This window comes from Alligator mississippiensis, chromosome 4 (genome assembly GCF_030867095.1).
Source record: "Alligator mississippiensis isolate rAllMis1 chromosome 4, rAllMis1, whole genome shotgun sequence".
NCBI classification, from domain to species: domain Eukaryota; kingdom Metazoa; phylum Chordata; order Crocodylia; family Alligatoridae; genus Alligator; species Alligator mississippiensis.
This window is the reverse complement of record NC_081827.1, coordinates 59,196,431-59,223,712: the sequence shown is the minus strand read 5'-3', so window position 1 is coordinate 59,223,712 and position 27,282 is coordinate 59,196,431. Positions and strand designations below refer to the sequence as shown.

At 41.2% G+C, this 27,282-nt stretch overlaps 1 protein-coding gene across 7 annotated transcripts in view; it reads right to left on the bottom strand.

Annotated features, from left to right (window-relative positions):
- TMEM117 (transmembrane protein 117) overlaps positions 1-27,282 on the bottom strand; it is a 397,723-nt gene that overhangs the window by 358,609 nt on the left and 11,832 nt on the right. Inside the window, exons 2-3 of one of the 7 annotated variants that reach the window (XM_059726032.1) lie at positions 25,661-25,824; positions 21,498-21,751 (exon numbers count right to left, since the gene is read on the bottom strand). The exons of 4 other annotated variants lie outside the window; for them this stretch is intronic. Coding sequence is in view for 1 of the 3 variants with exons in the window: in XM_059726030.1 (XP_059582013.1) it covers positions 25,661-25,676 (16 nt within the window). In the remaining 2 variants the exon portion in view is untranslated. The remainder of the gene's footprint in view (positions 1-21,497; positions 21,752-25,660; positions 25,825-27,282) is intronic. 2 more of the 7 variants (XM_059726031.1, XM_059726030.1) reach the window with 2 other exon arrangements.

Here is a 27,282-nt window from a genome sequence, read left to right as displayed (position 1 = left end):
CCAGGATGCTGTTAGAGCTTTAGTAGCATGCTGCACACGTAGGAGATCCAACCCCCCACACCCCCCCAAAAAATATGTATAGATACAGCCAAAGAGAGTGCATTATAAATCAAAAAAGCACTTAAGAAAATATTTAAGTCCAAACTGCTACAGCAAACTACTTGAGGATCAATAGTAAGATATTTGCTAAACTGGGACCTCTGGGTCAGATTCTCAAAGGAGTTTGGCACTTGCAGCCCACCAAAACTCAGGCTCTTTGATAATGCCGACATTAATGAAGTATGAGCTCAAAAGAACATGATCAAAACTCAGCAGCTAAACTAAAAATATGCTTTGCACTATCATGGCCATATTAAGAAAGTAAATGCTCAGTGACTACACTTGATGTTAAGTGTTGTCCACCACATATTCTCTCAACATGTTACATTTGAATTTATATTTCATATCCATGCACCTGGTAACATGCCAGCTCTTACATAATAATTTGTTAATTATTCAAGCACCTGTATCAGTAAGCATATTATTTCCTAAGAAACTAATTGATAATAATATTCTTATATTTATACAATAAGACACTGCTTCATTTCCATGGTTTTAATATGCCTTGATATAAAAATAATTCAATGTTATTTCAGAACCAAAGTCATTTCACTGTACGTTTCAATTTTATTAAGTAAAAGCAGTATCTGTGTTTATCTAGATCATGCTTTTTTGTTGTTTTTTTGCTCGTTGTTTTTGATGTCAAAATGATTGATCAGTATTAAGCCATTCAAAAAAAGTTTAGCAAAGAGAGCCATCTTTCAGAGGTCAGAGAGTAAAATAAAACTGATCAAAAGCCTAGTTGAGCTGGATATTTCAAAGAAAATTAAATCTCATTTAGAGTGTTGTGCACTGCTCAGGCCTATGCTCAAAATAAGGTTAAACTGGAACAGATGCAGAGAAGAGCTGTTAAGGGAATCAACAATTTACCCTATGGCAAAAAATTTAAATTTCTTGACTGTTTAGATCAGCAAAACAAAAGTTGATTGGGAAGGTGACTACTCTTTATAAATACCTTTGGAGATAAATAGCAGAAGGGTAAAGCCATGTTTACGTTAAAGGATAATACTGTTACTAAATAATATTTGGTATAAATCTGTCATGAATAGTTAAATGGGAAATTAGAAGGTTTCTAACTATCTGAGGAGTGGAGTGCTGGAAGAGTTTCCTGGACAAGCTATTCAGAAGTCTATTTTAGAAGGTGTCTGAAGCTTCTCAGTTATGTATCAAGTTTCATCTCTTTTCCTCCATTACAAGCTCAAAATCCTATTTAAATTCCTTCATTGTTCTCAGCTGTTTTCCAACCTTTTGATCATCTCCCATATGAACTCCATCCAGGGTCACTTTATGCACATATAACTTGCTCTAAAAACCAACCTGAGGATGGGTGGGTTCCTATATTTTGACACGTCCTGTCATCCTGCCACACCTATAGCCTCTTATTTTGATGGCACAGTTGTGTTCTTCTATATTTGGGTTAAGGGCCTAATCTCCCACCCCTATAAAAGATACCCCACAACAAAATACCCTGTTTGCTTGTTCCATTAAAGGCCTTTAAAGGAAGTCAGTCCTACCTTCTGATTAGGTTCAGCTGCGATGATCAGAGGTAGGGCCAAACTTTCAAGCATCAACCCCAACACAATAACAGTATCACACATGCATGCATTGCACAAACTGCAAAATCCACTAAATAGGGCAATGTCACCACAAATCAGCCTTCTTGAGACAAGTCTGATGTCTTTTTGGGGACTTCAGTTTCACTTACAGGCAATACTACAGCTTCCATGAGCAAGTAAGAAATGTCAGACTGCACAGCTGTGATGGCTGAGAACAATCAAAGCCAGAGATAGGAGATTTATCAGAGTATACCAGAACTCTTAGTGATAATGAAAAACACCTTTTAGATGCCAGGCTCATAGGTCTTGTTCAGGGTTGTCTTGATTGCCTGTTTGGGGGTCAGAAGGAATTTCTACTCTCTACTCCCCAGTCATATTTGGTAGGATGACTTGTTTTTCTTTTTTCTTTTTTTTTTTTTTTGGGGGGGGGGGGGAGGAATGCTGTCCTCCCAAAAGAACGAGAAGGGGTTGAGGGTGTGGCAAAGTGGGGAGGGAGGTTGCTGTCCTCTGTGGGGCATGATTCATTTCTTAGAATCATATATAGTTTGCCTAATTATTTCCATTACCACTCTAGTGATCAGAAGGAAAATACATGTAAGTGATACTAGCAACCCTTATGCTCGGTGTGCCCTGCTGTGCAGTATGTCTATGCAAAGAGCGAAGGTGGCAAAACAGGTTTTCCCACACCCCTGAACTTGGATGGTCAGTGGGGATGAAGCAAAGATATAGGAAGCAGCCTTGCTCTGAGAATCCATTCAGTCAATTAGATAAGAATTACAGAGTTAAATGATATCTTGAGACCTTACCACAATTCCCACTGCTAGTTCTGCTATCTTTCTGAACATTCATTCCTTCCTGAAGGATAATTGGAGAGGTGCACAAAGGGGAAGCATCTTGATTTACTTTAAACAGGATCCAAAGAGTTCAGGGCCCAGATCTGCAGTCCACAGCTACCTATTCAGGGCCTGCTCCTCTGCTTTGCATATTCAGTGGACCTGCACATCTAGACTATTAGGAATGAAGTTACAGAGTTTTTATATTAATCAGTTCTCAACCAATACAGATAGTCACAGAAAAAGAATATGGACCAGTGAGATAGCTTTGTCCATATTTCTATTTTGATAATCTGAAAGTTTTGATTGTCCAAATGAAGGCACTAAAAAAGTACTGGGGATGTTCCTATAATAAAGAGCAACCGTGACAATAATAAAAGATTGTGGGAGTAGATTGAGGCTTGGATGAGTTCATGTAGGAGGGTGAGCTACCCAGAACTCCAGCCTTCATGCAGAAAAGTAAGAGAGCACACCTTACTCACTGACCAGCACGGATGAGTAAACATGAGACTAGCAGCAAATGACTACTCCCCAGTGCCTTAGAAATAAGAAAGCCTAGGAAGCTTTGCCATTCTAAGATGTATCTGATTCACAATCCCTCCTAAAGCTTCTTTCCTTGGGTTGGGCTCTTATGCTCCATGCCTTGTTCTGGGTTGAGCCTACAGGCACAATGTAGGAGAAGGTGTTAGGCGAGGACACACATACCACTTTAAGGCTAGGGACAGACATTCAAAAAGCCTGAGCCTGAATTTATTCAATCTTTGCAGGTTACTCTAACCTGGCTAAGTTAAATCAGTTTTGTAACCAGACAGACATCGCAAACTGCAGGCACATGCCTGCAGTGGCTCAGGCTAGAAGCCAGAGGTGCTAGAGCAGCCCTCCCTTCGTTCCACAGCACTGAGCTGAGGCGGGGGGGAGGGGTGGTCAGGCCCCAGCAGGATGCTGGAATTAGTCCAATAGGGAATTTGATAACAGTGTTTATCACCCCTAACTCAGTGTTTATCACCCCATTAAGTAAACAACAGAGGGACATTACCAGCTTCCTGTTGATTCTGTCTGTTGACTCAGCACAGACTGTAGCCAGCATGTGGTCTTCTAGCTAATACACAGACACCTCTCTGCAAGGCAGGGGGGAGAAGGGAATTCCTGCTTAGCAGGGAGTGGTGAGGGGGAGGAGGGGGAGAAGCCCACAGTTTTGCCGTAGTTGCAGCCAGGGAACAGAGGGGAGGGGCCAACCCTGATGTGGAACAGAGAGCCCCACCCAGCCCAGAGAGCATGCCAGGATTCTGGGGGTGTGTGATTTAGCTTAAACCAGCAAGGGGTCTGGGACAGGCATTGCATAAACCAGTTTGACCCAAATCAGTTAAGTCTGATATTACATTCAACCAGGTTTTTCTCAAACTGGTTTCAGCCATTTTCAAACTGGTTTATGTGCACTGAACATCTGTTCTGTTACAGGTTTAACCCAGCTTCTGATCACTTAAACTGTTTTTTGTGTAATGTCCGTTCCTAGCCTAAATCACATGTGTTCAGACATACAAGTCAGTTTTGAGTGGTTTAAATTTCCTGGAATGTTTCAGAAGAACTCCTGGAGCATCAGGTATTACTTTGAACAAGTCCTCCATGAACTGGTTCAGTGTTATGTGTAGACACCAAGCTTTCCAAGATTGTCTAGTCATTCCTCCAAGCATTCATTCCACACTAAACTCCACTGCATAGCAACTAGCCAGAATTCTACAGCCCTGACTTCTATTGCCTGCACTTCACTGAAGTCCACAAAGTGCCAAGCTGATTTGGGGAGGGGGTGGGGGAGCTGCCTGGACCCCTGCTTCTGCATCTCTAGGAGTTGCGTGCTCTGGGTCTCCCCATGTAGTCAGTCTCATGCTGCAGCTATAAAAAAAGCACATTTCCTGAAAGCCTTTCAGTTGCTGGCAATGGACCTGGCCCTGAGTGACTTGGGGTAGACGATGGAGATGGAAGGCTGGCTAGGTGAGTGGGCTGGCTGGAGCTCACTTCTGGGTTCCTGAGGTAGGGGGATGGGAGAAGGGCTGTGAGGTTGGTGCACCATTAAATGTAAACATCCATCAATTGCCGGGTGAGGGAAAACTGAAGACACTCCACAATGGGTAATTAGTACCATGGTTGGTCAATGTGAATTGGGCCATTCATTGTTCCTAGGCTTCCCTGCTGCAGTCCTGCCCCCTGCCTTGCCCTGCACACACATCTCTGTGCAATTTCCAGCAGTGCAAGTTAATTGAGTGGCTTTCAGGCACTTCCTTGAACCCTAACCACTTGTGGGTTGATTACAGGCAATGGCAGTAATTGAGTGGCTCTGTAGAGAAAGTCCTTTTAAACCTGTAGGAAGATGCAGAGATCTTAGGTACCTCCTGCAAATGCAGAACCAGGGGGCCTGGCAGCAACCACCCAAACCATCTGGCTGGCTGGCTAGCCAGCCCTCCACCCCCAAATCAGCTTGGGATGCACTAAGCCCTAGTCAATTGCCAGAAAGTCTGGCTCCTAATTACTGATATTCTTGGAACAGTACAATTATTACATGTATCCACACCCAGAGAATACTTTGAGGTTACTTTCCTTGCCTATCCTTCCTGTTCATGCTCCATTACAGTATAATTCAACTATGAATGGTCTCCAGTAGCTGGCAACACTTCCAGAAGTTTGTTTTGTTTATATAACATATTATAATCAGTTACTAGCACTCTTTTAAAAGTGTATTTACTCAACGAGGCTGAGCTAATGCTACCGTTGCTCTGATTAAAATTAATGTTTCTCTACAAAACAAAAGTTAAAAGGCATATGAGACATCTGTTCATATTTACCTAGCTATATTTTCTTCTGGAAACACATGTTTTTATTATAATATTCCCATTTCGGTTTGACATAAATAAATAAAGTGAAACAAGATCATTCCATTTTCCTGCAATAAGTGAACAATAAACTAATCAGTTAAGAACCAAAGTCAACATTTTCCTTGATGACAAAACATGTTCCAATACCATGTGCTCATAGGCCACTGTTTCCATTGAATCTTATGACACAGTACCCAATTAAATACCCAGGTGTTCATAATAAGTTGGCACACATTAGTTAATATTGTAATAATTCATTAGCCCAAAAAACCAAATGCCGGGTATGGATAGCAATGTCCTTGTGCACCCCATCTAGGATGCCTTGTGTACCCCATCTAGGCTCTCGCACATTACAGTGATAGGCACCATTATGAAAATCTGGATGAATGCAGAAAGGTAAGATCTAAATTTTGCTATGTCTCTAAATGTTTGAACATTTGTGGAAGTGATTGATTGCATTCAGTATCAGAGGACCAGCTCCCTTATTTATTACAATATAACTAGATTTGGCAGGATTCAATTTTTATTGATAAACATCTTTTTCACCTGTCACCAACCCAGGGTGGGAAGCAGGTACCTGCTCCCCGCAAACCCTTAGGGGGCAAGCTCTAGCTGGTGAGCGCCAGTGGAGCAGCAGCCTGGCTCCTTAATGGCCATGGCTTTCCTCCCTTCTGGGCAGTGTGGGGGCAGTACCTGGGTCTTGGGGGTACCCCCTGCACACCCTGGCCTGAGCACACAGGGGCCAGGCCAGGCCAGGCCAGGCAGGAGCTCTAGGAACCTAGGAAGAGGTCATAGGGGCAAGGTACACAGGGGTGCCCCCAGGGCTCAGTTGCTGCCTCTGTGCCCAGAGAGGCGGGAGGCCAGGGCCATCAATGGGCCAGGCCACCCCTGTGGTGGTACCTGCCAAGCAGGGATCACCCCCTAAGGGGCCATGGGGACTGAGGAACTGCTTCCCGCCCCAGGCTGGGCACACAATCCTGAAAATTTAAATCAATAAACATCAATTAAAAAATAAAAACTGATTTTAGCCATCAAGATTATAGAAAAAAAAAAGTTGTATTCTGCCAAGTCTAAATATAACTCAAAATTGGGCTGGGTAAATTTCATAAGATATGCAAGAATTAAAACATTACTACAGAAATCTGTCTATAGAAGAGAAAAAATGGTCTTATGAAGCATCTCCTATATGTAAAGGCTCCTTTAAGCCTGAATGATCCTATATTTTGCTTGACAATTTCAAGATTTCTTGTAAAGATGAACAGCTTAAAATAGTGACACTTATAATTAAGAAAGCCTTTTAAAGAGCAATCACCATTTTTTCCCCAAAAGTTTGGGTTTCATTTTAATTTATATAAATTATTTTGGCTAAAAACTGTCTTTCATTTCCAAAGTCTTATATAAAATTTCAATTGGGAAATAAGCCATAACAGATTATAATGATGATAATACCACCTAGGTCTGCTATGGTGTTTTTCATTGATAGATCTCAAAGTACTTTACAAAAGAGGTAAGATTATTACCCTTGTGATGGGCCAGTAGGGGGTGCTCCTGCACTGAGCCAGCCACCTCACTGTGCCTGACCACCTTGCAGGCTCTAAGTGCCTCCCTGGGGGTGCCTCATGTCTGGCCAGCCCCCTTCCTGGAGCACACCCGTTAGCCTGGGGGTATTGCTGCCACCACCCAGGGACGGGCTAGATCCTGGCATGGTGCCCCCTGGGAAACACAGGCCTAGTAGCCCTTGAGGTACTTGACTCGCTTCAAGAACTTGGGATGCTTCCCTCAGTCAGAAGCACAAGTAGTGGTCTCACTTAGTCAGCTGAACCAAGGGAACCCCACGGCATAATCTAGACCTACTCCCAGTAAGTCTCCCACACTAGGTACAAAGGAGAACTTTATTAGTTAAAAGGAGTAGAGTTAGAATAGGGTACAGAGTTGAGTAGTATCAGAGAAATCGCATAGAGTAAACAGGGTGGCTGGAGTAGTCTTTGATCATGCATCTGAGTTACTGCAAGCTATATATCTAGTTAGATCTCAGGTAGCTTACTTACAAGTACCATCCAGAGGCAGGTGGAGATTCCCTCTGGAGGCAGGCAGTTCATTAATTGTGAGTGTCCAGAGAGCAAGTTTCAGATGATCCAGCTCTTCTCTCTGAGTTTTCATCATGGCTCCTCCTCCTCCTCCTGGGCAGTCTTTAACTTATATACCCCTTATGACCTCATTTACCTGGTCCAAACTAGGCCAGCACCTGTTGGCTGCAAGCCAACCAATTTGAAATGCATCACTGGTTGCTGGGCAGACAGGCAGTCTCTAGCCCACTAGGGAACCCAAGCCCCTCACCCAGGTATGTGATGCCAGTCACATAGGCAGAGGGAGCAGGTTTCCCCTCTCCCTCAGGAATGTATCCAACTCAGGTTACCTAAAGAGATAGGGTAGGGTGTGTACCCTCTGCAGGGTCCATACTAACCAAATTGTCACAGAGCAGAGTTTTTGGGGAGAAACAGAGGTGGCCTTCTGCCACAACCCTCACTTTACAGATGAGGAAACTGAGGCTCAGAAAGTTGACAAGACTTGCCCAAGGTCACCCAACATGCCAGTAGAAGGACCTTTGACTAGAACCCAGGTCTCCTCAATTCTAGACCAGTACTCTATCTATTAGGATCCACTGTTTCTACAAACGCAGCTAATGATAAACTGGATAAATTATTAGGCTAAATGGGATCTCTAAACAACTTCTCAGTATGATTTTTTTTAACATATTAGTAAAAAAAGTCATTATGCCTAGACCCACAGTAGGTATAAACCCAGGAGTTCTGTTGAAGCCATGTAGCTATTGTGATTGGCACCATGGCTTTTACAATCTCAGGAAGAAATCCATTCTACTGATATAAAATGTGAGTACAGAGATGCTATGTTTTATATATTTATTTATTCTATATAAATGCTGTCCTTCCCAGCAAAGACTCCCAGATGCTTATAAGAGAACAGAATAACTTATAAAATAGGAAAACAACAAGTGAACAATATAACTTAAAAGGGAACATAAAACAAAACCCCCTAAACCAGGGTTGGGCAACTTAATGAGTTTTGGTGTCCTCTCAACAGCCACATCTTCCCTGCCCCCTTTTAACAAAAGTTAAAAGGCACACAAGACATCTGTTCCCCCCCAAAGCCATAACACACCCCGATTCCCATCCCCAAACCAGGCCCTGTCTGCAGCACAGGCAATATGTAACTGCTGACGAGGTGGTTGGGGGGGAGGAACAATTCTGCACCACTGCCCCTGTTGCTGCTGGAAGCTGCATCTGGCTGAGCTGCAGCCCCGCATCCTGCTGTCAGCACAGAAATTGCAGTGCCATCGCCCCCTGCTGCCAAGCCCTGGTCCCAGCCCCACATTCTGCACCCTGCCACCAGCACAGAAATTACAATGCCACCATCCTCTCTGCTGCTAGGTGCTAGCTCTGGCCAGGCTGCAGCCCTGCACCCCATGCCCCACCACTGACACAGGAATTGTGGCACTGTCACCACCACCTCCATGGCTGCTGGACCGGGTCCAGCCAGGCTGTAGCCAGATGCCCCAACGTCAGCCCCAAAACCTGGGGAGACATGTGCCTGTGCCCCACCCCCCATGCGCTGCCAATGGTCTGCAGATTATGCTACTATCCACCTATTGCAGAGGAAGCAGTCCCGGGTGGATGGTGGCAGCAGCTGTGGACAAGCCCAGCAGGTACCAGGTAAAGACTGGGGCACCTGCCAAATCCACAGCGCACAACTACTGCATCCGTGCTGAGTGGAAGCAGTCATGGCCACCCACCCAATGCGATAGAAACACCCCACCTGCCCTCTTGGCACCAGCCAGAGTTGCTGCTGATTACCCATGGACTGGATTCCATGAGTCATAGCCACCTGCAGATGGGCCGGATACAATCAGTTGGTGAGTTGGATCCAGCCTGCGGGCCATATTTGCCCACCCCTGCCCTAAGCAATATCTCAGCCTAGCCTCGTTTGCTGCCTGAATACAACACCTATAGCACTTTTAAAAGATATTCAGATGCAGGCTTTTGTGGGCCTCAAGAGGAAGGGGGTGTTGAGCTGACAAGTGACTGCTGAGAATGACCCTCTACATATTTCTGTAATCTAACTGAAATCGCGTGATTCAGTCCCATGTGATCTCTTTGGAGAAGATACCCACTGACTGGGTTGAGTGTGCCAGTGCTGTGACCCCTCTTCTGTCAACTGGAATAATAGTTACAGAACAGTCTTACCAGTTGAAAACCATTTTGGGATCACTGGATCCTCACAAATGTAAATCTCCAATCTCACTAGCAATCGACCACCAGCCCCAACAATGCAGGTGACCTGCATTGAAGAAGAATGTTTTGCATTCAAAAGTTTTTCTAACTGTGTCCCAACTATGCAGTTGGTCCAATAAAAGGTCTCACCCAAAGAAATCCTTTCCTATCACATAATTCCTGGACCATTACGGCTATAATATCATTCTAACACTACCACTTTTATTCTTACACAAACACACACACACACACACACACCAGATGGTTCAGCTTTGCTGAGCATCTAGAAGTCTCTGCAACCCTTAACAGACTATTTTTAAAAGAAAAGAATGGAAACATATAAACTTGTATTCTTGATGCTGAAGGGAAAAAGCATCAAATACATATTTCTTCAAATATAGATTATAAAAACACAGAAATTGTCATTCTGGATCAGACCAGTGGTACATTTAGTCCAGGATAGCCAGACAGTGGTCATTACCAAATGCAACTCCATAGTGGCCAGTGAATAAATAATTTGACAGTATAAGAAATTTTGATCCCTCCCCTGAGCTGTGCAAAGTGTGAGTGACACTTGCATATGAACTCATGGTAAAGTTCTAAGGACTGAATTTAGGAAGTATGAAAGGCTCTAGCTCAGTGGTTCTCAATTATTTCAGACTCAAGGCGTGCCTCAGCAAATGCTAGCTCTTAAGCCTATACTCAATTTTTACTACAAAAAATAATACAATAACAGTGCAAGTCTTCTATTGCAAAGAGCTCAGAAAGATCACAACAGAGCAGAATCTTTTTGACACTGAGGATTACTATTTGAAATCTCTGGGTTTAGCTCGTAAATCACGTGTGGGTGTTTACACATCTAATAGTGCTAATACTGTGCAGTACCCCAAGGCACCCTTAAAAAAGATCTCACAGCGACCATGGCACTCTGGTTGAAAAGGAATCGCTGTAGTTGTAGTACCTATGTCTTTGCTTTCAGCTTTTTCCACTGTTATCTAAATATAATACTTAGCTACGGCAGTGTTAAGAAACTGTAATACCTAGGCATTATGGGAAGAATTAATAGTTTTAGTTTATTAATAGAATTAATAGTTATAGCAAGCAGACAGGCTTAACTACATAGTCCTTTCCTTTTGCAACTTTCATTAGACTTTAATGTCATTGTAATTGTAGGTTTTGTGCTTACTGATATTGTTACATTAGGTAGGCACAATATGTGCTGATGCACTTCAAAGGAAATCTGAGTAAACATAGGTAGTGATTTCTTGTAATGATGTGAACAATTTTCAAAAACAAGCAAACAGCTGAAAAACTTGCTTTGGCAACTGAAAAATACAATTGTGTTATTTGTAGAAGTGCAAAATGATGAGATCAGTAAAAGTGGCTACACTGCCCATCATACAAAATTAGTTTATAAATGTCTTCCCCCTCTGGATATCTACAATGTATATATAATTGTATTGGTTAGAAGATGCATAAAATAACTGGTTATACACTTTGGTGGATTTTTTGTGTTAAAGGTTTAACATTTCTAAGAAACCTTATTGTATCCACTGCTAGTAGTACAATATATTTAAAATTCTCATGTTTCAAACTAATTCAAAATCGTCCTTCTTTCCATTACTCAGCATATTTCATTGTAAGTCTACTACAGGAGCAGTAATTAGTAATTTATAGTGACATTTTTAACAACAATTAATAAAAACTAGGTCTCTTCCTTCTGAGTTTACTAGAATCCAGACTCTTCGCAAACAATTATTTCTGCCTTGTGAGGGAGGAGGGAAAGTTACCAGTGCAATGCCATCATTTACCTCTGGAGGTCAGTGCTGTAATTCTTTTCTCTCAATACTAAGTTAATATTACTCTACAACACAGTTTGTGAAATTAGTCAATTCAAACCTTCTACTCGCTGAAAATGGCCATTCTTTTTTTTTTTAAACTACCACAAATTGTTCACAATTTATGAATGTGTTATTTATATTAGTTTGACAGGCAGCTTTTAAGTATCTGAATCTATGGATTTTCTTAAAATCATTCACTGTGTTTATTTCTGGAAACATATTGGAATAAATTCTTGTCCTCTGAACTACCTTCTTTACTCTGCTCAGGTAGTGGTAAAAAGCAGAATCTGACCAAGGCTATGTAGGGCAGAATGCCTGCAGAGTGGGAAGTGCTCAGCAAGCACAAAGCCAAGACATCTGGTTTCTATGCCAAACACCATGCCCTCAACGTGTTGTAAAGAGTATATCAGACATAGGACAGGGTGCATCAGACATAGAAGGAGAAAGAATACAGCTGTCCCTATCAGTTCTTAGCTTGCATATGAACTCATGGTAACCTTATCCAGCTAACATAAATTACAGCAATCAGTAACCCCCTTTACACTGCAACTTTAAAGAAAAAGGAAGAAAAGGATTTTGTCAGCTAAGCTGATGACAGGGAAAATGCAAACAAGGCAAATGGAACCTATTCCAAAATATGTATTTTATATACTCTTGTATACTGTTTGTCTTTCACTTAAGTGACTTTCTGGTGGTAGCAAAATTCTGAAGGCAAAGCCTTGCTTTCATTAATACCTCAAGCCTCCCCAAAACTCACCCTCTAAATATACCCACTTCTACATACAAGAATAAAAGGTAAGAAAACTTTTAAAGACAACTGTAGACATGCCATATCACTGTCTTCATTACCTCCAGTGGTCAGGCCTAAAATCTCTTTTTTCTCACTATATTCCAGGGAGTCCTTTCTTTAAAGCAGTGGTCACCAACCAATAAATTGATATCTACTGGTGGATCCCGGAGTCTCCTGAGGTCATTCCTGGGCTGGGGAGGGGCTAGGCATGTGCGTGCATGTGTGTGCATGCCTCCCCAGCCCAGCAGGTCAGTCGGTGGGGGAGGGAAGGGGTGGAGACCCAGCAGGCACATGCAGCAGGGCTTGGGACACAAAGGCCAGCCCACAACAGGAGTCACTTCTGCCACACACAGATGGTGGGGGGCATGTACCCCCTCCCCCTCTAAAATGGGGCAGCACCAAGAACTGCAGTTCCAAGGTAGGTAGCAGGGCTGGAACAGGGGCAGGCCCTGCACAGTCGGTGCAGGGTGGGGGATGGAGTCGCAAGCAGCTCATCCAGGGGGCATAGGGAGGGGGAGCACGCAGCCGGGAGGCATGGGGGGGCACGTGCCCCCAAATCTGCCTGTGGGGCAGGATGGTACGGGATGTGGAATGTCCCTGCTGGGTTGCTCTTGGCCGGGCTGTGCTCGGGCCAGGTGGCGGCAGTGGTGCTATAAGCAAGGCCATGGAAGGGGGCCGCAGCCCTCCCACACCCCACTCCCAGAGCTCCAGCCGCCCACCCCAAGTACAGCGTGGGCTAGGCCTGGTGGGAACAGCCCAGCAAACCCCTCCGTCCCCCCCTCCCCCCCGAGGACATGGGGACCAGGGGCCGGTGGGCATGGGGGAGAGCAGGTTGCAGCTGCAGGTTGGAAGGCTGTGCCACACTGTTCCCACTAGGCCAGCAGGCAGCTGCAGCATTGGGAGCAGGGTTTGTGGGGCCTATGGCCCCCTTCCGTGGCCTCACTGCCACGCCTCCACTGCTGCCTGGCCTGAGTACAGCCTGGCCAGGAACAGCATGGTGCCACCCAGCCCAAAGCCCATCCTGCCCCGCCCTACAGGCAGAACCAGGGGCATGTGACCCCGTGCCCTCCCAGGCTGCATGCCCCCACTCCCTGTGCCCCCCAGACGAGCCACTCATGGCTCCTTCCCCCTGTTGGGGGGAGGGGCGCAGATCAAGGCCCCAGCAGTAAGGGAGGGAGTGGCAGCTAGGGCTGGGGCCTTGATCTTCCCCACCCTCCCCACCACAACCCTTCCTTGATCTTCCTTCCCCTCCCCACAGACTTACCTGCTAGGGTGGGGGCTAGATCTTGAGTTTCCTTTAAATTCCAAAAGTGATCTCTGACCTAAAAAGGTTGGAGACCACTGCTTTAGAGTATGTTCCTTACCCTGAATTCATGGAGGATATCAAAAGAATAGGAATCAGTGCTTCCAACCCATCTAACCTGACAGCATCTTTGAATACATTTTTATAGAGCACTTTTTGCTAGAAAAGAGAAAGGCCTTAGTCCCAGGTAAAGCTTTTTACAACTTTTCAACAGGACATCATGAAAACCCATCCAAAAGACAGTATTGCAATGTGATAATTCATGAAACGTACCATAAGAGGGCAGAGACCAGTTGAGATTAAAATTTAAAAACAAAAAATTAAGATAGAAAATGATAAGGGGGGGATAAAAATCAATTTTAAAAAATTAAAAACTTGGATTTTTAAAAGTTTAAATCATTTTAATGTACATTAAAATGAAGTTTTCATTTTAAAAAATAAACTAAATTCAAATTTCATTTTACGATGATACAGCATAGGCTAAGGTATACATTTATTATAAAATAGTAAGTTAAGTCAATAAGCTCCTGCTAAAAATTCTGGACTTAAAGCCTGATTTGCTTCTCTATAAGAATAAGGGGGGAAACATCTAATTTTGCTTTAAAAATCTGGCACAATATTTCATGTTTTAGGATAGAGGTGGGCAAAATGGCAGATGCAGCTGGTAGCCAGACTCCATTTCCCAATAGCCCCTGCCCACGTTGCTGCAGCCAGTTTCCATGGAGACACCAGGAACAGTGGGGCAGTGACAGCCTGGGGCCAGAGTTTCCATGGAGACTGGCCCCAGCAGTGCTGGTGGGGCATGTGGCTGGGTGGGGAGCTGCTCTGGTGCCAGGGCTGGGATCTTGTGGCTGGAGCTAAGGTAAAACCACAATCTACTGCCTGTACACCCCTGCACAGGGAGTATGAGAATAGGATCACAGCTCTGGCCCAGCTCCAGACCATGCTGTCACTGGCACAAGATCCTGGCCCTGGAGCAGCTCCCCACCCAGAGGCACGCCCTGAAAGCACTGCTGTGGCCAGTCTCCATGGAAACCCTGGCCCCACACTGTCACTGCCCTGCCATTCCTGGGGTCTCCATGGAAACCGGCCACAGCAACATGGGTAGGGGCTGCTGGGAAATGGAGTCTGCTGCAGGCTCGATCAGGATCATGGGCCAGACTTTGCCCACCCTTGTCTTAGGGGCTTGACCCTGCCCAGGATGCAGGATCTATACCACTGGATGCAAAGGATCAGCAAAGTCATCCCAGGTGTTAGAACCTAATGCTGTAAATGTAGCAAAGATGAGGAGAAACTTAGAAAAAGATAATGAAGCAAGCCTGAAACGTAACATATGGTGCAGTGCTCACTTGACGCATCTTTCAGCCAAAGATTTACGTATTCCAGGAATAAAGGAAAATGTTGAAATAGCAAAATACTTCTGTAAAAACCAATCTGCTTCAGCATCACTGAGAACTGGGGGATCCAAGCTAACTTTCCCCCAAGATGTACAATTGAATTCAGTGGTTGACTGCTTTGAGCTATTTATTGAGAACTGGCCTATTCAGATGACCATCTGTGAAGAAAATCATGACAAAACTGATGGAAGTATCACAGCTAGAGTAGTCAACACTGGACTAAATAAAAATGCAAAAGATATGCCAAATACACTAAAATCTTTTTCCATAGCCTTGGATAAACTACAGAAAGCTTGCTGATGTACTGCAGATGCTGTTGAAATTTAGGAAGAACTTCAAGAAACATTAAAGCAAGAAATACCCAACAGCAAAGTTATATTGCAGGCAGTAAGGAAGCAGATGGATCAAACACTTTCTCAAACCTCATTTTCTTGCCAGTATTCTTAACACAAGGTACCATATTAGGTGCCTAATTACTGAAGAGTAATCAGTATTCTAGAAAACTACTAGTAACCTACGAATCACCCATCAAGCATGCCAAACATAATAAATCTCAGAGTTTCAGGTGAACCATTCAAGCAATATATGTTTTCTGAGGCTGTTTTAAAGAAAGTCACCCCACTGAGCTAATAGAAGTCTCTAGCAAAGCACCTGGAACCAGAGTTTGTTAAAGTGCTAAACCAGATTTACCAGCAGTAGACTCTTCTGCAGGTGCATAAAGAACATTTTCTTCATTTGAATGGGTTAATTCAAAGCTGAGAAATCAATTGGGAGTTTAAAAAGTAGGACAGTTTGTTTTTCTCATCCAGCTTGTGAAAAAGGGGGAAAATGAGATTTATGAGTTCTAAAAACTTGAAAAGGGGTTAAAAAAAAATCAAAATAGCCTTGGTAAAGAGAATAAAGGCAAGAAGGAACTTGAGCTCAAATGACATTTTAGAAGATTTCCCTAGGGTGCCCTGAAATAATTGGTTTAATTCACTAACCACAGTTCTTACTTCTAATACTATAACATTTAAAACTAGCATTTAAAATATCAGTTAGTTGTAAATGTGCACCATGTTTCGATAAGAAAAAAAGTTTCTGTATCCAAAACTTATGGTTTTGTTTAATAAGTATGAAGTGCTGGTTTTATATGTGTTTAATTAAATTCAAGTTGCCATCTAAATGCAGCTTGATATAAATACAGGCAGTCCTCAACTTACAACGTTTCGAGTTATAACGTTTTGCACTTACGTTTATAAATTGACACCCTGTTTCAACTTTCTGATGTCAGTTTTGACTTTACAACGCTTGATCCGATGCCACGTCACACCAGCAAACAAGTTCGCTGCGTCATTCATCTCCTGTCTGTCCAAACTTCCTTGTCTGCTTTCTTAAAGGAAGTGTCCAAGACTCCAGAAAAACCTGCAGCCAAGACTCCTGAGAAGACTCCAGCCAACATCCCTTCAAAAAGTCCAGCCAATTCACCTCAAAGAAGTCCTTCCAAATCAATGATTGCTATTTACAATATAAGTACGTTAATGTAGCTATATTACTCGTCTATAATTGATAGAGTACAAAATTCTAGGTTATTTTTGGTGAAAATAGGGTATTGGGCCTTAGTTCAGGAACCAATCTCCCATTTATAACATTGTTTCCTATGGGAAAAATCAGTTCTGAGTTGTAACATTTTGACTTAGGATGCGGTTCTCAAGAACCAATTCTGTCATAAGTCTGGGGACTGCCTGTGTAAGCAAAAAGTGAATAATCTAGGTAATAAGAAATATATATACATATACTGGCAAACCCTCCCCCCTGGAGAGCCAGTATTTTTTTTTAAGTTGCTTCCATGGACAATCCTGGATTTTGTGGTTTCCACAAAATTCATGGAATTGCAAATTGAGTAAACTCCAATTATCAGAAGACTAGAGTATCATGCTGGAAACAAGTGGAACTCCTGTGACTTTTAAACTAAAAATTGGTATGCAAGCCAATTTTGTGTCAGACTTTATTTTTTTAAAAGTCTGGCATATTTTTTTGAAATATTGTTTTAAATATTGAATTTTTAAAAAATATTTTCTTAGTATATTTTGTTTTTATTTGAAAACAAAATCAAGTATTCATAGCAAGCAGATAAGGAAGTCTCCAAGCTTGCAGGGGGGAGTTAATTCCTACTTTTGGCGCATGTCAGATGGAGATAAATTTTAAAAATTGTAATGAAAAAATTCAGCTTGTGACGTACCAGGAAAATGTGTACACCTGTATTATGACTAAAGACCTGCCAGGCACTAGGTCTTAGGTCTTATTCAGAGAATATGCATCTTAGAAGGTGTGACGAAGAGGAGAAGAAGAAGATGGTCCCGATGCTGCCCAAGAGCAGACAGGAGCTGGCGAGGGATGGGAGATCTCACCGGAAGCCGAGCTTCCAGAGTCTTTTCTCCGTGAAGCTAAAACGGCCCCAGAGAGGGGCAGAGTCAAAAGAAGACCCAGATGGGGGAGAAGGGAGTGATGTGGCACAGGGCAGTGGAGGAGGAGTAGAGGACGAAAGCTGGATCCCAGCTTGAATACTCTAGTTCTTTCATAGATTTAGGTTGTAGCCGTGTTGGTCTAAGGACATAGGCAGACAAGGTTCCTTGGGTGAATTTGATATCTTTTATTAGACCAACCCAAATGGTTGGAGAATGGTTATTAAGCAAGCTTTTGGGTTCAAAAACCCTTTGTCAGGCTGACAAATTCACCCAAGGAACCTTGTCTGCCTAGTTCTTTCATGTTTCATTTGCATATATTTTCACAAAGTTCTCTAGGCTGTTGTGATCTTAGGAAATCAATTCAGTACTTTCAAATCTCATACATTCAGCAATCCCCGCACTTGCACAGCATGGGAGGGAAGCCCCATGTGCTGGAGCCAGCTACCTTCCCCGCCCCAGCCAGCTCCAGCATATGGGGCTTCCCACCTGTGCTGTGCCAGTATGGGGAGTGCCAACAATACAAACAGCCCAGTGGGGACTGCGTTCCTCACTGCAATGTTCAGCACTGGCCAGACCCAGGCACTAGCATCCCGAACACCCCCGCCTGCTGCTGTCCCCACACCCTTCCCACCCAACAAACACCACATACCCGCACCTTACCCCCACAACCCCCCACATATACATAACCCCAACATACCCTATGCCCCCACCAAACACACATATCCCCCCACCATGCATACACACACACACCCCCTAACCACACCGCCCACACAATATACAAAATTAAGAATTAGTTTGGAGTTATTATGCAATCGCCTCTATATATGATATGCAAACACAAATCATGCCAAAAATATGTTTTGTAATAAAATGAAAATATGTTATAGTAAGTGTTTGACTCTTCATGTATGATTTGTTTTTTTTCTGGTTCTAAGATGGCAACCCCTCCCCCCCCACAAAAGGAGTATTTCCAAGGGCAAAGGGAATGGATTTCCAGTGGCAAAGGTCAGCGATTAGGGGTCAGAATTCTGGTCCTAAGATGGCAACCAGGGGATGGGGCAACTACCCACGCAGCCCTGGAAAACTCACCAAACTTTAAGTGGCCCTCCCCCTGAAATAACTGCCCACCTCTTGTCTATTATAACACAGACATGTCTGCCAGTTTACATGGCACTAAAAGTTGGTGCAGTCAATTAATGAAATCTTCCAATCAGAGGTTAGACTTGCTGCATACAGTCTGGACACTGCTGCAAGAGTGAATCAAACTGGAACCTTATGGTCAGTAGGCAGTACCTCTAACAACTGAAGCTGAAGTAGAAACCATGCTGACCTTGTTTCAATGCCTTTCTTTTCCTGTGGATGCCAAGTCTGTTCTATGCTTCTCCATGCATTTCTCCTTAATTTCCAGAGTTAAAGATGGGTGTTCAAAGAAATGAAAGAGAGAAACTACTGGTAAGTTGCCAACTTTTCTGACTGTCTGTAAAATGGCCCAATAGAGTTCACTAAAAAGAGTTTCCATATAAAAATAATAGTTAAACTGAACAAAATTCATAGGAGCACAAGTCTCACATTGAGGTTCAAAGATTCATAAACATAATTCCCATTAAAGCCATAAAACCTCCATGTTCTTCCGCAACAGTAGGCTTCAGCTTCATTATTATTGTTTATTAGAGATGCTCTGTATCTCATTTACTTATGCCTACATCTTCACTAAGGCTGACAGCCATAAGAATGTTATGCCAAGGCATCAAAGCTAATATAATTCCTATGTAGAAAAAGAGAGAATATAAATTCATGTTATGATAAAACAGCCAAACCCTTTCAGAAAATGAAATTTTAAGTATGTTTATTTTGCCCGAAAAAGAAAGTAGCTATAGTACTCAAGAAAAGAACCAGATTAGAAAGTGAATATTTACACATCATACCAGGAGTAAATTCATCCCCTTAGGAATGGGAGAAGAAAAATTTTGTTTTTCTGATCAGTGAGATATTCAACGAAATGAAGGGAACTTCTACAGGCTGCAAAGAAAGTTTCTGTGAAAAGAGAGTAGCGACAAATCACCATAACCAGAGATGCAAGATAAAAGGCCAGATCATTGACTTAAGTGAATCAGAAAGAGGTAGTTAACCATGTTAGTCTGAAGTCACATAGAAAGCAAGATAGAGTTGTGTCTTATAGACTAACTGATTATGATCAGCCTAGCTCCCTTGTGGATCTGGCCCTATATCAAAAGCTTACAGTAAGAAAGAAAGCATTTAATTTAGAGCTAAGCCATGATAGGTTAACCTTTATCTCTCACAGGGTTAAGGTATGCACAAAGTTATTTACCATAAAGCAAAGTAAAGCTCTGGCCCCTTTTACATCTCAGGAAGTTACTTGTATAACCATTACCCTAAGAGAAAAAGACAAACTAGAATGATAGCTTCTCCCTTTGCTTCATTGAGAACAGCTCTTATATTAGCATCTTTGCCCTTCTGTGGTCCCTTTCTTTGTAAAATAATTTATGTAATACACTATACATCTATGGTAGCGCTTATCTCCATTTGCCCAGATTTTTTGCATACAAAAAGTTTTACATTCAAAATCTAAGTTTCTTTTGAATTTAAAGTCTTTGAACATAAATGGCTACAAAATTGTCCAGTGTCATTGACTGCATTCTTAGCACTAATCAGGTTTGAACTATCCATATAAAATGCACATAATTCAAGAAAAAGAATAATTACTTTTCTCATTTTGCTTTAGGATACTTAAATATAACATTTTAGCTTAACTTTTGAAAGAACTGTAACTCATCATTTGACTCGTCATAGTCACTTGGTACAGCTAGAAGGTGCTCTTCTACTTGAAGATCACTACTTGTACTCATTCTTTTTTTTCCCCTAAAGTAAGTTTTTCTTGCCCAATAAGTACAGTTGTTCTTTAAGCACTTTCTGTGTGCTCCTATACATGTAGACATGCATTCCATGCATGCAAGATAACTTTAAGCAACAGCCTTTGTTAGAACCATACTTGCACCCCACGTACCCCAGTGTCTACCATATCCTGAATCACCACTCAGTTTCTTCACAAATAAGAATTCCAAATTAATATGATTCTAATTAACTGAGATGGAAAATGGACTGTGGAAACATTGTGGGAAACACATCTCAAAGAACCACAATTCTTGCAGGAAAGGTAACTGCTTTCTTCTACAGGTAATTATCTACAGTTATTTTCCTAGATTACTAAAAAGCAGCAGCAGCAGCAGAGGTTTTGCTAAAACAATACAATAAAGCTGACAAAATTATATCTAATATAATAATACAAAGATATCACTTATGGTTATTGATAAAAGGAATGATGCTTTTCAGTCATGGCAGTTATCTCATTCCTGAGGATGCGAAAAAGGGACCTGCTTAAAAAGTTACTGAGAGATGGACCATATCAGAATTGGCATCGAATCTGGAATCCTATATCATAGAACAGCAGGAGAGAAATTTATTAACAAAATTGCAAGTAGCAGGTCTCCATATTTCAGATGTGGCTATATTACCCAGATTATCATCAGAAACCTATTTAGACAACTTCTGGGTGAATGGAGACTATCCATATAGGGGATAAGAAGCTTAAGAGAAGATTGAAACAATTTCTACTTGTCTAAATAAAAAGATAAAGCCCTTGCCACATCTAGAGTAGGAAGCTTTGTATCACCTGTAGTGGAATGAGATTTCAGGGGAGGAAATGAAAGATGGACTGATTTAGGTAAAAGTCTGAAACTACCTTAGGAAGAAATTTAAGATTAATCCTAAAGGTGACTTTGATTTTATGGAATCAGATATACTAAGAATTTACTATGAGAATATGCATTTCAGCAACTGCTCCAATTGAGGTAATAGTTGCCTGACAGGACATTTTCACAGCCAGCTGACAGGGTAAACTGATAGGGTATTGAAAAGTGTCCCGTTAAACCAGTCATATCTAAACTGAGTTCCTGAAAAAAGGAAGACTATAATTGTTAGGAAGATGCAAGTGAGATGCTTCAAAATTATTACTGTATTTTTTCACATACAGCACAACCCAGAATATAATACACACCTTGTTTCTGAAATGCAGAACCAATTTCCAAGTGAAGTGGTGCTCGCTCCTACCCTGGGGGTCTTTAAGAGGAGGTTAGACGAACACCTGGCTGGGGTCATTTGACCCCAGTACTTTTTCCTGCCATGGCAGGGGGTCGGACGTGATGATCTGCTCAGGTCCCTTTCGACCCTACCAACTACGAAACTATGAAACTATGATCCGATTCTGATATGCAGCACCGCAGCGTGGAAAGCAGTGTCCGGCTGGTAAATCTGTTGCAGGGGAAGGGGAGGAGGAAGAGGAGTGGAAAGTAAGATGTTAGGTTTCTAAATGAAAAGGAAGAAATTATTAGAAAATTTTCTTGTTTTTCATTTATATTTAGAAGAGCATTTGTTTCCTCCATAGTGAATGGAAATTATTTTTAAACCAAAGCTGATTTCTGACTGTAGGCCCAAACTGGAATCCAGTAAGATTACACTTGTGTAGCTGGTTACATGTTTTTATTTATTTTTTTCCCCAATGGATGGCTTTTGAAAACCCTCAGTCAAATTCTCTTATGGAAAGGGGGATGGAAAGGAAAATTATTTTAGTTAATTTCTAGATTAGTCCTTTGGCATATATTTTGGAGGACCAAACATATTTTGTTTAATCTAGAATATTCAAGTGACAACACTGAAAGGGCAAGTAGGCCATGAAGCAGTCAAGAATGACCTTGAATATCTTCAATGACATTCACTCAATCACTGTTGTTGAAATTCATGCAGAATGGGCTACTAAAGAGAAGAACTTTCACCTACTCATTACCACAGTTCCTATTTGACAGGGGGCATCAATGCAAATAAAATACAGTACTGTGATGGCATTGCTTCCCACTTAGTGATAAATGGCTTTGTACTATATGTTAACATGCTTTGTCTATCAGCTTTTATAACAACATGCATCTAGTTATTTCAAAATATTCATTCACCAGGAACAAATAAATTCACTGCTTATTCCAATATCAGTTCTCTTTGTATTTAGCTACATTTTCCGTACTTAGTATCTTGCTGTCCTAGCTAAATTCTTTTCTGCATAACAGCCCTCTGCATATAATATTCTTCACTTCACTTCCTCAATTATTATGCACTCTAACATTATACTTTAAAAGATATTCCCTTTCACCCAGGGACAGGTACATTTCAGTGAGTGGTTAAAGTAATCAGATTAAACATTTTGTACAATACTTTAAGACAATTTGATATAAAGACACTTTTAAAAAAGTCAGGTCTTCCCAGGCAACAAAACAAGCAGGCAATCAGTCTTAAACATACTTCTGTGCCTTTTAAAACTGTAACTGTCCTTCCAGGACCACAAAATAATGCAATTTCAACAGAAAAATCTTGATTCAGTTTGATTTGGTATTTGTTCCAGTGGTCACAGACTTAAATTAAACCTAAAAAACTGTATATTTTAGGCCTCCATGTTGCAGATTCAATAAAATCTCAGTATTTGTTTGTCTCCACTAACTGTGTCTCCCGTTTAAACAGAAATACCTGACCCTCGTTACCTATAAGGTCATGTATATGACAACAATTTACCACTAAGATATTCAATAATTCCTTTCCAAAAACAATGGACAGAGAGTAACTAAAATCTGTAAAAATGCAGGCATATTTGTTAGCTGTTAAGCCATAATAACCAAATTTTATTCAATCTTTTAATCTTTTATGGTTCTGGATGACTAACTACAAAAAAATGCATGTGGTACATGTGGGTAAGCATGTTATCTTAGGAGTATATCTTTAAACCAGTGATTCTCAGCCAAGGTGTCTAGGCATCCTGGGTTGCCTTGAGATCATTTCAAGGGTGCCACATGGTGCCACATAATGTTTGCACTTGTACATGTGCAAACATGATCAAAGAGGAATCGATAGCATTAAAAACATTGAGTTCTTTGCAGTTCTTTCTGAGTTCTATTATTTTTCCATAGTCAAAAATGAGTGAAAACTAAGAGCTGGCATGTTGAGAGGTGCCTTGAATCTAACAACAGGTGCCTTGATTTTAAAAAAGGTTGAGAACCACTGCTTTTTCAAATGCTGATGTATTTAACGAGCATGCATGAAGTGAGAATTATAACTAAGAACCCCAGCCAAAATATATTTTCCACTTTTTGGATATTATGTTTTTAAGAAATATTTGCCATTTTAAGTACAGGGGCTCTTTCTTAAACTGGTAGAAACTACAAAAATGGAAGAAGTATCTAAATGCTTATGTTGGTTCTGGTTTACATAAGGTTGTTCTACCACACATTATACCAAACACTACATTTTAGGCCCAATCAATGCCTCTGAAATCAAAAGAATTTTGGCCTGAGTTAAGTTTTAAAAATGGACTCTATAAGATACAAAAATGCAGGGATGTGAGCTGATAACATGTGGAACCCAATTTGAATAAGAGGTAACTTTTCCACTTCACTGACTGCTTTGGGGTATCATCTGAAAAAATGCACAGCAATGTGGTACATGCACAAGAGCTGATTCACGATTATTTCTGAGTCAGCATTTGGAACTTTGAGCGTGATTTTCAGATATACGATTTCATTTAATAGGGGTCAGTTCATAAGTTATTTTTTCTTTTATCAGGGCAAATAAAAGAAAAATCAGTCTGCTTGAGGCTATCCCTAGAGTGAGTTTAAATCAAATTCTATTTCCCTTCCCCCCCGCAAGTCTAAAGTAATTATCTTTTAAAATGCAACAAAGAATGACAGGTACATCTCTCTATTCTTCCCTCTTCTGTATTTTCTTATTCATCTATGAACTTGCAATGTCAAACGTAGAATTAAAAGCATAAAAGAATGCTAGAATTAACCAAATATAAAAGGTACTCTGAGATTATTTGTGAAGAATATGATAGAGAACAGCCAAAAGGCACTTCTGAAATTCCATTTATTCTTACTGAACACAATAAAGATAAGAACTCCTAGATAATGCCTCTACCCATTGGAGACATTTTTTTTATAAATATAGAAGTATCCATTTCACTGAAGGGGGTAGGGGTGGTAATTGTATCTATTTATTGTACTCCTTACACAGGTTATCATATGCTTTCCTTTTAAGTCAGCAGAAGATATAAGAAAGACCTTACAGAACTTACTATGCTCAATGGCTTCACTGTCTATTACTTAGAAACAAAATACAGTATTTCAAAGGAAACTATTACAATCAAGATATGAACTTGCTAGTACTATTTCACAGACTTTAATAAGAATACACTGAGTGGGGAAAATGCCATGCCCTTATTTCTTCATTAATTCAGGAAAATATAGTCTAGAGTTGGCTCCCAGGCCTGTCACTCTCTCTTTATGTAGCAGCCTAGCATGTTTCAACCTAGTCTCTTACTTCTATAACTCAAGGTAACAGTAGTTGTTTAATAACCAGGTGTCAAATTGGGCCACATACTAGGATTCACTTATTCTAACTCTCCCATCACAAACAATGGGCAAATTCACTAACAGAGGATATGGGAGGAACAGAGGAAAAAAGGAAAGAAAATCTTTTTCAATCCCTTCCATCTAAACTGAGCTGAACTGCATACAGAAACTGACTAAACTCTCTCAACTTCACTTTGCAGCCTGATTTTGAGACAAGATTTTATACTGTGAAATTAACTTGTGTTGCCTAGTTTCCCTTCTGCAGGAAGCTATGAACAGGCTGCAGGGAGTAACTAACTCCAGGTCTCTAGGAAATGGAACTAGGCGGAAAAGAAGGAATAAGGTAAACAACAGGAACCCCCCCCCCAATGAAACCAAGAATAAAAAAGACAGGAGGATAGAATGATAATAGAAATGAGAGACAACAGACAAAGAAAAAATGAAATGAAGAGTGAAAGGCTATATGCATCCTACTTGTAATTTACAGTAAACTAAAATCAGTTCTTGAAACTGCAACACCAGGACGTATTGCAGGAAGAACTTAATAAAGCAAAGAACTGAGTAGCAGATCATTCTCCAGTTCTGCTGCTTACTTAGGATATATATACACTGCAAAATAAAAGTGCATCTGTAGTATAAGTAGGCATATCCACTCTCATTTTAATGTTGCCAGCATGGATTACAAGATTAGTAAAGACCTGGCAACACACAGGTTTCAATGTGGACAGGACAAGCCCTTTGGGAATCCTGTGTATATACTTGGGTTGTTTACCTGTATTGAAATCCATGTCAACTTGTCTTCATTATTGCTGTCAGCCATGCTAGCTAGATTAAAGCTATCTTGGGTATGCAGACCACCCAAACAATCAGACTTTTCTCCGCTGCATAGACATAACCTTTGGAGTTCGCCTTCTCTCTGATCACACTACAGTACTGCTGTATAAAATACACAATACACCATTTATACACGGATGCACAGATCAGTCTTTGTAAATAGTCTATATTTAGATACCGTGTTTACTGAATAGTGATTCATAGGTTATAAGGCTGAAGGGACTTCCTGTGTAAGTCTGACCATAAGACTTCCTTGAATTAATTCTTGTCAGGACAAGAACATATTTTAGAATAATGATCTATCTTGATTTTAAAATTGCCAGAGATGGAGAATGCAATGCACCAGTTAACAGGTTATCCCAATGGCTAATGACTCTTGTTAAACATGTGCACAGTATTTTAAACTAAATATGGCTAAATTCTATGTCCCAGCACTGCAACATATTAGTCTGCTAGTTTGAAAAGGCCATTATCCAATTATTTCCCCTCCACACACACAACTTCTTCCAGAATGATCAAGTAACCTCTTAACTCTCACTTTGAAAAGCAAAACAGACAGAGTTCTTTGAGCCTCCCACAATAAGGTATATTCTCCAGTCTTTTAATCATTCTTACAGCTCTTCCCTGACCTGTCTCCAATTCTCTAACTTCTTTTATTTAATTGGGGATAGCAGAAGTGAAAACCAGTAGTCTGACCAGCACTCAACACAGAGGTAATATAACCTCTCCACCCCTACTCGAGATTCTGCTGTTTAAGGAACCAACTGCTTAAGCCCTTTAGGCCACAGCATCAAAATCTGATCTCATGCTCAGCTCATCATCCACTGTGACCTCAAAGCTTTTTTTCAGACATACCGTTATTCAGGACAGAATCTACCATACTATAATTATGGACCACATTCTTTGTTCCTAGATGAATGTCTTTACATTTTCCAGATTAAAAAGCTATCTGACACTTATCTTCTTTTTCTCTTAATACAGGTTAACCCAAATTAATATGAAAGGGAGAAGAAAATGACTAATCAGTCACTTTATGGGAAGGTGCTTTACTAACAATCCCCACTTTAGTTCCGTTAACATGCAACAGAGGAATTACCATTGCATCACACAATTAGGTCCAGTTTGTCCTGTATCCTGTCTCGAAGAGCGGCCAACACCACATGCTCCGGGGAAGGTGTAAGAATTCTGTGGCAGGCACAGGTGGACTAACCTGTCTCCCGACATCCCACCCTAGGCAAGGCTCATCCTTGTTTCTAATACTTCAAATGCAGTTTAAGCCCTGACACAAGGCTGAATATCCCTTCCAAAATTTGGAGTTATTCATTATGACAGCTCAGGATAATCTTGATAGCCATATAAATAGCCAATCCCTTTTTACATCATGTTCAGTTCAAGGCCTTAGCAAGGCTCTAGCATAAGCAGACATTAATTTCCACATGGCGGTACTCTGTGATATGGCTTCTTTCATTCTGTACGGTATTATTGTTATTATAGCCAGTTTTTGTTGCAAGAGTTAAAAATTTGTAAAAGAAAAAGCCATAAGGTGCTAGCATTAACAGT